Genomic DNA, 10,282 nt, shown 5'->3' on the forward strand with positions numbered 1-10,282 from the left:
AGAGAAATGCGTGAGAAAAACATTAGTGGAAATGCAATAAAAACACATGTCAGTTTATCGTAAACACATTGAGTTGTACCCTATAAAAACATCCCACTACACGAGACGAGAAATGCGTTTTCTGGATTGCAAATTATCACAATGCTTGAAATGTTTCGACACAAATATCCCGATAATAAAATTTCTTACAAATTTTTTTGCTCCCATTTTAAAGACAATTATGATTTAAAATTTGGCAGACCAGCAAAGGTCTTGTGAAGAGCTCAATTCAAAAATTAAAAGTGATTCTCTGTACCTATGGTTCACAAGGGGACCTAGCAGGTAATTTTATGCGGTAAAAAAACTTTGTGAAGAGGACTATGAGGAATTTGCATTGATTATATGGCCAATGTTTCTTTACCCGAAAATGAAATTGGAATGAATATACGATGAAGGTAAAGGCCCAAATCACGTTCGTTCCTTTCTTAAACATTGCTTAAATCAGAAAGATAATAACAAGTATTAAAGACTTTCCTTTTTTTGCAATAATTGTTGTGGGTAAAATGAAAACAAAACATTGATCCGCTATTTAATGAAACAGCACTATAGTTGAGGGCTGTTTAGTTGTGGCGGACTTATAATGCAGGGCTGATGCCAGCCAATTGTTTGTAGAATTGAATCACCAACTTCATTATCTGTGTATATCTTAATTTTTGAAAGACTCTTCCACAGGCTACTGTAACTCTCTCCGAAGAAGCCAACAGGATGATTGGCAAAACGTTAGCAAAATAGACTCAATAACCCACGCAGGAGAAATCCAGAAGTTTTGTGTATCTTAGCATGTATGGCTTATGTAAAAAGAAACACTGAAGAATACAATTTATGTCTAAAACACCGTTTTCATCATATACGATATAAAAATAACATCAACATAATATCGACATAAAATTAATGTACATTATGGTCCAGTATATTTTAACAAACTACTTGATGTTATTAGGAATATATGCGCTAAAGCTAGTTTAACTATGGCTGATTTCCTACCAATCCCAATAGTGCAAATTGTTTTTGACTTTCTGTTTTTGTCATTTATGTTTACATTTGTGCGATTGTGCCAGAGTATGCTTTAGGAACATGAATGAAATAAAGTTAAGTAAGGTAAACTAACAGTATTGCTGAAGTAAAATTCATATTGATTGCGAGTAGGATAACCAAATCAAATATCCAACTGCTTGCAAACTTTACTATCGATAGAATATTAAATAGTCCGAAAATTGTGAAACTTTCCAAGTTATATCCTGTCTATAATTTTCTGATAATGTCAAAATAATGAATAATAAATGCAAGTTGACATTCACATCATTCATAAGCCAAACTGTCACCATTTTAAAAATATTTATTGTTGGTACCATTGTTGGGCCATTTTTCATTCACATTCATTATTCATTTACCTAAAATTCATCTCTGAAAAATTTATTATTGCATACATAGGTTATTTATTTAATTAGTTTGGTTTATTTATTTATTCCGTATTTTATTCTGATGATGACGAAATTTCAAATAAAGCAAGTCATTGCGATAACATTTTGCCAAATTATTTGTCGTGTAGCTTAAAGTAATCACGTTTTGCTCAAAACAAGCGTTTTTGGTATAGCAATCAATGGTGGATTTGTTAAGGTTAGCTAAAAAATATCTCAATTGAAGATAAAATATCTATGTTATTTTTTTCACATTTAAATAAATAAATATTTAGGAAATGGTACTATTGATATGTTTCTCAGCTACTGGCATGCGGTTCACTAGGTATCTTTGGTAACTTGTAGTGTGAGCTGGATACTTAACACAAATCTTCGCAGCCAGAGTCGCCGGTCTGATAGGGATATTGGCCTATGTAGTTACCCCTGAAGAAATAGGTTGAAATAGTTTTTATAACCGAGACCAGAAGAATTTAGAAATTGAACATAACTACAAATAATTGATTTTGAATACTTACGCAGGTCCATAGTTGCAAACGTAAAGCTTCTGGTAACGATAAGCGTCGTCCGTTTCATAAGCTGCGTATCCACATCCTACGTATTCTGTGTCGGCCCATACGAGCTAAGAGAGAAATAAAAAGTTGTTATGTTTATTTTTTTTTTAAATATTTAAAAATATTTCTACAATCCGAATATCCAAATCTTTCCTTTGCCGAATTTGATATTGACGTTCTAGTTGACAACTTTTTACTAGAGTAAGTCCTGCAAAAATTATTCAGTGAACGGCTAAGATATTCACACAAATTCGTTTCAAAATCAGGTATTGGATTTCATTAAAAATAGCCGCACACGTCCATCATAATGTTTTCATTTGCCCTAAATAGAGTGGGTCAAATCCAGGTGTTGATACCATGTTCCTTTTTTTTTAATGCACTGTCGAGTTCTGTAGAAAAACGAAGAACAGAAATTTGATTTTGTAATCAACAGATAAGTAGCTAGTACTAGTAAAGTTCTTAAATTGAGAATTAAAATTTTAATTTTTATTGGATATGGATACAAAATGAGAACTCAAGATGAAGTTTGTAATTTATTTAATGCAAAATATCAAGAAAGAACCTTTCGAAGATCCGCAGTAAAATGAAATATTATTAGGTGTTGAACACCATTAACTTCTTGACAATACTAATCCGTTTAAAAATATTTCAAAGACATTCTTCAGGACATTTTAATTGAATTATTGAAAACAATTCTGCCTATTTGGAATATACTGCCGATTTGGATTTGACAAAGAAACTGCATGAGTAATAATTAATTTGAACAAATTGTAAATATCTGGCTCCAGTCGGATTTTGATCGAAGAAATGAGCTCCAATGATTTTGTTATTCAAAATCCCTGACCATAGTTTAACAAAACTGTAGTCTGCGATCGAGAGAATCTTCAACTCGTGTAGTCATGTAATCTTGAAGAGATGATACTTTTCTTCTTTTGATACTCCCAAAGCTGCTACAGGGTTATGCTCAAATTCTCATAGAATGTTTAATCTTGCACTTATTGCATTGCAGTTTTTGAACGACCTGGCCGTAGACGATCTTTGACATACCCTGTTTCTACAAATTTCCTCTCTATTTTACTCACTGTGGATCTAGTATTAGATTTTTCTGGATATTTTGCGTAAAAAAATTTATAAACTTGTTGAGTTTTCATTGAGTCATATCCAATAAAACATAAAAATTCAATTTTATGATTTTCATTTAGATGCACCAAATTTACTTTTTTTAGTGACAAGTAATTATAATCATTTTAGACTAGCTACTACTTACCTGTTCATTTGAGAATAAAATTTCTGAATTTCATTCTTTTCCTCATGTGTTCCATTTTGAATAAGGAACTAAATATCGACATCTATTTTTTTACCCACCCAGTATATTTACTCCACGACATGTGTGCGAGCATTTTTGTGGAAATCCAGAACTAATTTTTTAATGAATTTTTTCCATATTGTAGCCATTCAATGTATAATATCATTAGTTAATTGTTTTAAAACGGTGGTCATTATTATGTGCTAATTGTCTGAGTATGGTCAACTCCCTATTGAAAAGTTCTATTGATAAAGGAAAGTTAAACAATCTATTAACGGAGGAATTGAAAGCAGAAAATATATATGAAGGGATTGAACTGTCTTCTTACGCATTATTTTTGAACAGCTGAGCTTAATATACAACTAAAAATATTGCTGCACATGTAAGTACGTCTTTCAATGGCTCTTAACTTTAACTTTTTCTAATCGCCTTTATTTGGTAAGGTTCGTGGAAAGGTTGTGTGTACAGTACCTGCGTATAATGTCCAGTGGCACTATCGAAACCGTTGTTGAAGGTGTAAAATTGGTGTTCGTTAAACCAGTCCTGGATAGCGGAATCCCAGTCGGATGCTGTGTCGTACGCGGTCGACATATAGATGTAGAGGTTTTGACCCACGGCTTGCCACCTACTATCAGTGACTGTTTGATGGGCAAACACGCAGCTGTTAGCAATCTGCTGAGCTGCTCCGGCAAGGGCATCGTCGTATTTCTTGAAATTGAAAAACATATAATACAGATTTCTCGTTTGGATAATAAAAAATATATACCAATGCTTTCAGGTTCACTCCCCTCGGTTGTCCCTCGACGGCGTCGTTTGCTATAAGCCTCCGAAGCTCGTTGTGCTTGTCCACAATGAAGCTTTTTTCGCCTTCGCTTACTTCACTTACTGAAAAAATGTTAAACGGCGTCATTCACACGGTAATGGAACAATCGCAATTGGAAGCAATTTAGTTGTTAGAACAAGTAAACACTACAAAGCAATTACGTTATCGTCAACTAAAAGCACGCAGAAAAATGCGCAATAGTCAGAAAACTTCAATTATAGTATATTATGCAACAAGTGAGGTAAACGGCATTTGACTCACGAGTTTAATAAACGAGTGACTTAAAAAGTCTACCGGACGTGTTCAATACTATACTTTTTCTACTACCGTTAGTTGACAAACGTCAAAATTCAAGGTTTGAGAAATATCTCCGAAAACATCCGATTGCTCCCAAACCAGTGCGCTAAAATCCCGGAAATGCCCGAAGTTGCTAGTAGAAAAACAACATAAATGCATATGTATTGTAGCTTTTATTATTAGTTCGAGAAGCGACATTGTAGTCTTTTGTGGTTATTTAAATTTATTATATGGTGCTCCCTGCTTATTTTTTTTAAATTCACGAACCTAATTAGATGGAAAAAAAGTATTAAAATTCTTTCCGGTTTAAGCAAAAAAAAATTATATCAGATATAATTTAGCTGATAATTAATGTCTTTTTTTTGTGCTTTTAAATTTGAGAAGATTGTCACTAAACATTTGCCTCTTCCGAAAATAAAAAAAATATTCAGAACTAGTCTCTATTATATTTTAAATTATTGTATATTCTACCGACAGTGCCAAAGTTAAATTATTAAAAGCAAGAAATAAGTTCTTACGATTCTCCAGTGTATTGTTTCACAGCAATAATTAAATATTTATTAAATGTATAACATTCTCATGATACTAACTATCAATGTGTATAATAGGTTCTCCTCTGAACTTTCTTTGTAATAATAATAATAATAATATTCCAAGGTTTGAAATTATTATTTTTTAGCAATATGTAATATTTTGTGGTGATTGGACTTTTTCTAATAACAATTTTAGCTATTTTTGATTGTAAGCTTTCTCAAGGGAACTTTCTTTAATTAACGTAACATATTGTAAGAACTTTAGACAGGTTCAATCAAAAGTAGCTGTGATTTCAAATAAAAAGCAAATGTTGTAAAGCCAAAATGAAGGATGGGTGATTGATTTGTCAAAAAAAGACTTTAGTAGATAGGAATCTTTCGCTTGTCATAGTAAGCAAACTTAAATTTACTAATATGTTTTGCACCACTGGCAGCATTTTTTTAAATAAATATGTCACACGGTTTAGGGTTTTAGTTTAAGTACAAAAACTGTTAAATTTCTGTAATATAAGCTGGTCAACATATCAAAAATTTCCTGAATTATTTTTTATAGATAGACTTTTTTAGGGTTATACTTGAGCCACGATGCTAAAATAGGGAAAATCTTTTAAAACGTGTCATTTACCTAAAATTTTCGAAATTAAATAAGGCACCCCTCTTGATACTTGTTGAAAATAATACAAATCAAAAAATATCTCCAAAAATGCACCCAAATCGGATAAAATACGCATTTATAATATTTAGAAAAAGGAAATCTAGCATTGTGTACTAATTGACAATAGTGCCAATTTGACTACTTACCAAAAATATTGCAGGCATTGGAAAAAGCCAATCCGCCCAACACCAAAACGATCTTGTTAAAGCAAGCCATTGCTACAATTCCCAGAAATCACTACAACAAAATTAGAAAATTTAAGATCTTTGTACTTGTGAATACTGCAGCAAATTGATTTTCGTCAACAAATCTGCTGATTTATAGATTAAAAAATAGTCGACTAATGAATTTTTCCCGGTGACAATCTTAATAACAGTATTTATATCAATTTTCGATATGTAATTGAGCGGAAATCTTCAGGTTTTGTACACCGATGTTTATGTGTATTTTTTTTTCTTAATATGAAATTATTTGCAGAGATAAAAATCCGGCAAAGAAACTTCCACAGGCTACTGTAATAATTTTTATAAAACTTCTGGATTCCTCCTGCGTCGGTTTTTATTGAGTCGGACTTGCTGACGTTTCGCCAATCATCCTGTTGGCTTCTTCAGTTGTTGGCTCCAGTTTCAGTCAAGCTCTGAAGAAGCCCACAGGATGATTGGTGAAACATTAGCTAGTTCGAGTCAACAAAAACCGAGGAAGGAATCCAGAAATTTGATAAAAAGTACCGGCAGTTATTCATTTAAAAAAGGGCTTCGTCCGACTGGAGCGGCTTCTTTAATATCGGTTTATGCGTAGTTAATTACTGTTAACTATAATCAAGATAATAAGCCGCTACCGGAATCAAATGAATTGGTTCAGTGGATATGTATTAATAATAAATAAAGGTTTGTTAGCGGCACTTGAGCGAATATGTTAGCCATATCGATGTAATGTTTATGTGACTTTTTTTAGTTTACCCTTTTTTTATTATAAACGTCCAAAAATATTGGCCGTAATCTAGTTTTCTGTCATCAATTTTAATGTTTATTTCTTTTTATCTAAAAGTTGGGTTTAAACTAATGTTTTCAGAATTAAATAGACGAAAAATAACTAATTGAGAATGTACAGCGCACATATTGAATGCAAAACAAGATGAATGAAGAGTCATATACAAAAAAGCGTTCCCAAACAATTTAACCACATAGAGGAGTTATAGAAACGCCCTACTTTTATGAAATACTTTGTTGGGGATTCGAATATTAAATAAAATTTCAAATAGCTTATGTTAACTTATACCCATAGCTAGCTCCTACGTATTTCAAAAACCTTTGCTTTTTTGTGAAGCGGGAATACCTTATGCTGCATGTTCCCTATTTGATAAATACGCAGTTCATTTTACGTCGTCAATCAAAAATAGTTACGTAGAAAGCACTGAAGAAATCACGTTTGTGTTACTATATGCTAAGTTACAACAATTTAAAATGTGAATACAGCCTTTTTTTATTATTGATTATGTGTACAGATATTTTCTATGTTCATCATCTTAACTTAGCTTAAAAGCTCGAAAAGTTTCAATGTTTTCCGTCATATGTGCAGACATATCTACCAAAATTCAGTTTTTGCTTTGCCCTTATTCGAGCTATCCCGTATTTTTTCCTGAGCTGAATTTAAAACACCCCGCGCGTTCCGCAAATGTCACTTAAGTTGATAGACAGCTGAAATTTTGGGTCTTGGGCTACTTGTCGAGGTTTCATATAGAACAGTTTGTTCGGTGTTATACAAAGTTGTTTAAAACTTGTCTAGTATTTTTGAAATATAGTAAAGGTTTTCAAAAGTATTTCCAACACAAAATCGGAATGCATGGTTAAAAAGGAATTTTCGAACAATTCAAGATTTGAAAATATGTTCAATGTAAAGGTACTACTTGAAATCGGAAGTCGACATTGACTTTGTCCTTTTAAATAAAACAATTATTGCTTAATTTTTAGATATCTGGAAGAATTGCCTGGATTCAGATTTCCCTGCTAATCTAATGTCAATAGTTTCTATGATTGATTCTTTAAGATGACGGACAATTTATGAAGCAGCTGCACCATATTCATACCGGCAAATTGGTTTTTTCAAATATGTCCTGTAAAATCCGGAAATCGAATGCTGAACTTAGATCGATCTACTTAGATATCATTTAACGGTTTCCTTGTTTTTTATATTTTCTGTAATAAAAGTTCAAGCATATAAAGTTAAAGGATCACTACGGACTAAAGAAATTCGAAATACAGAGATCTTTCTAACTACAAAAACATATAAGGAACGGCTACTCTGTGAGAAACCCTACGAACTTATGACATTGGTGTGCCATGTTATAAAAAACCATTATATCTATACAAACCATTATATCTTTATTTCCGGTCAAAAATCGCTCTTGTTAAGATTATACATGACCGACCTGTATTATTTTAAAACAGACTGTCTGGTTGGTTAAACCTAATAATATGCTGTTAAGCGACAATCACATGATCAACAATATCTGCAATAGATCAGCAATAAGTACTGCCTGTAAGCCCTCACATCATCAGTATTACCGGCTGTAAGGGTGGTACTTATAGCCTTATAACCTGCGGCTGCCCGGGCCAAATAAAATAATTAAAGCTCCTTTAAGGCCTGATCGACGCTCATGAGTTCGGTCTTGGCGCCGATTGAAAAGAATGATGAAAATACTGACCATGTGAGATCGTGTGAGGAAACAAGACAGTGTGAGGGCAGTTTGCAATATTATTTTAGACATTTTCACTCTCAAAGTAAACTATATAGATATTAGGTATAGTATAAATATATGTTTTTTAATGCCATAACATGTAAAACTCGGACGGACAGGTAGTTGACCTTCCTATGCCTTAGTTTTCAAAATTCTCAGCATTCAGTTTTGCAAAAATTGTTGACATATGTTCGCATATGAATGAAGTTGGACAGTGAACAATATACCAGTTTGGGCACGAAGATAAATGCGGCCCCATCAAGATCAGGATTACGTAAAAAACTAAATACCAACCGTGAACAAAATAATGTCTGAATTAAAAAAGGATGATTTCATTCATGGATAAAAGGAAATTGTGGAAAATTTTAAGGGAAATAAATTTCCATAACGGAAAAATTCATAAACGAAAATCACTCCTAATAGAGAAAGAATCTTCTGGCGACGATTAAATTTGAGAGCATGTGAAACAACCTTTCTTGGAAATATTAATAATTATCTTGAAGACTACTTCCAGCAAACACTTCTGATCTTATTTCTCCTATTACAGTCATAGTCAACTCCAAATATCTACATCGTCTTCAAAAAAAAAAAGGATATTCATGAGCTTACTAAATTTATCTATTTTGACATTATTCTTATGTAAGTTTTTATTTACTTGATCTTAGAATAATTAGTATCTCAATTATCGGTCCATATTTATTATTCATTCCCTAAAATTGACCATCCATTGTATGCAAACTAGAGTGACCCTAATTTAGGAACGATTCGGAGTGTGAAATCGAAATACTGAATTTTTAAAAATTTTCTTTAATTTTCTATCTATCTATTTATCTGAACTTTACGATATAACCTTTAAATAGTGTGCATTTGCATTTTATTACTCTCTCGCATTAAGAAACATAGTATAAATAATATAAGCCCTAGGTGACTTGCCAACCATTGTTTTGTTCCTGTTTTACTCACCGCACAGAACTTTTAAAAGACACGCGCACCACACAGTCTGCCGAGCCTAGAAAACCAGGTCTTTTATTATGTTTTCATTATTCACTGAAAATGTTCCCAGCGTGCACAATAAATAAAATCCACATTAATATAACAGTTCCATACGAGGTCAGAATTTATTTACCTAGCATTAAAATCCTACTTTGTTGAAATGCAATGTCAACAATGGTTATTTATTATTTTCGCAACGACAACGTCTTGTTTTCGAAGGCGCGTACATCGAAATCGATTTTTATTCTCGTGGTGTTGACGACACTATTACAAGTCCGTAATTTACTTACTTACCCCACACGAGATGATCAAATCAACGTTCAACGTCCTGTAGCACTGTCGAGAGGCTAATTGCAACATATCACGAAAAAAAAAAGGTTTTTAACATTTTCAAACTTTACAAACGTCTTAAGTTATTAAGATTAAGACTGCTTTGTTTTCAACATTTTGATGACAGTCACTGTGAAAATAACGTCAGTTGCTCGGACGCGATGTTACAAAATCAAATAATTCCATTTTATAACGACTTTCTCTGACAGCTGAATGATTTTGTAATTATCAAAAATAATTTTTAGTTCTATTGCGAACAAAACATGTTTTGGTTGACCTGCTCTGCATGCATAATTTATTCGCCAATGAGAAACAGGTGATCAATCAAATTGGAAAGATATAGCCGTACGTTATTTTCGCGTGAGACGGTAAATTTTTTGAGAGCTATCAAAGTTTGAGGATCGACGAGGTGTATTGGTATTGGCATTTAAGGGGAGCGCCCCCCCGCGGGCATCCAAACACTTAGGAAACCAGATGGGCCCGTTGCGCCCAAACCACGCTAGAGGTCGTCCAGAATGCCGCCCCTTCTATAGAAGGTCGGTAACTTCTTTAGTCGAATACCGTGCACTGAGTCCCGATCGATCAAGGTCTGAGCTGATA

At 33.0% G+C, this 10,282-nt stretch overlaps 1 protein-coding gene across 2 annotated transcripts; it reads right to left on the reverse strand.

The window, feature by feature from the left end:
• Positions 1-16: 16 nt before the first annotated feature.
• Positions 17-9,713, reverse strand: LOC132702744 (venom allergen 5-like). Of its 2 annotated transcripts, none has more exons than XM_060671464.1 (6): positions 9,647-9,713; positions 5,769-5,859; positions 4,081-4,199; positions 3,786-4,022; positions 1,973-2,076; positions 17-1,880 (listed from the first exon to the last, which is right to left on the reverse strand). In XM_060671464.1, exons 2-6 carry the CDS (start codon positions 5,836-5,838, stop codon positions 1,817-1,819), a joined length of 594 nt encoding a protein of 197 aa, XP_060527447.1. In that variant the 5' UTR covers positions 5,839-5,859; positions 9,647-9,713; the 3' UTR covers positions 17-1,816. The 2 variants fall into 2 exon arrangements, with proteins under 2 accessions (XP_060527447.1, XP_060527446.1); XM_060671463.1 differs by lacking the exon at positions 9,647-9,713 and adding an exon at positions 9,323-9,558.
• Positions 9,714-10,282: the final 569 nt, after the last annotated feature.

This window comes from Cylas formicarius, unplaced genomic scaffold (assembly GCF_029955315.1).
Source record: "Cylas formicarius isolate icCylForm1 unplaced genomic scaffold, icCylForm1.1 PGA_scaffold_69__1_contigs__length_41831, whole genome shotgun sequence".
Classification (NCBI taxonomy): Eukaryota; Metazoa; Arthropoda; class Insecta; order Coleoptera; family Brentidae; genus Cylas; species Cylas formicarius.

Bases quoted from the DNA above. Each gene is read 5' to 3' on its own strand.
- LOC132702744 (XM_060671464.1), bottom strand. From the start codon at position 5,838: ATGGCTTGCTTTAACAAGATCGTTTTGGTGTTGGGCGGATTGGCTTTT. The intron at 4,023-4,080 runs GTATATATTTTT...TTCAATTTCAAG, and splicing joins GAGTGAACCTGAAAGCATTG to AAATACGACGATGCCCTTGC. The intron at 1,881-1,972 runs GTAAGTATTCAA...CTATTTCTTCAG, and splicing joins GTTTGCAACTATGGACCTGC to GGGTAACTACATAGGCCAAT.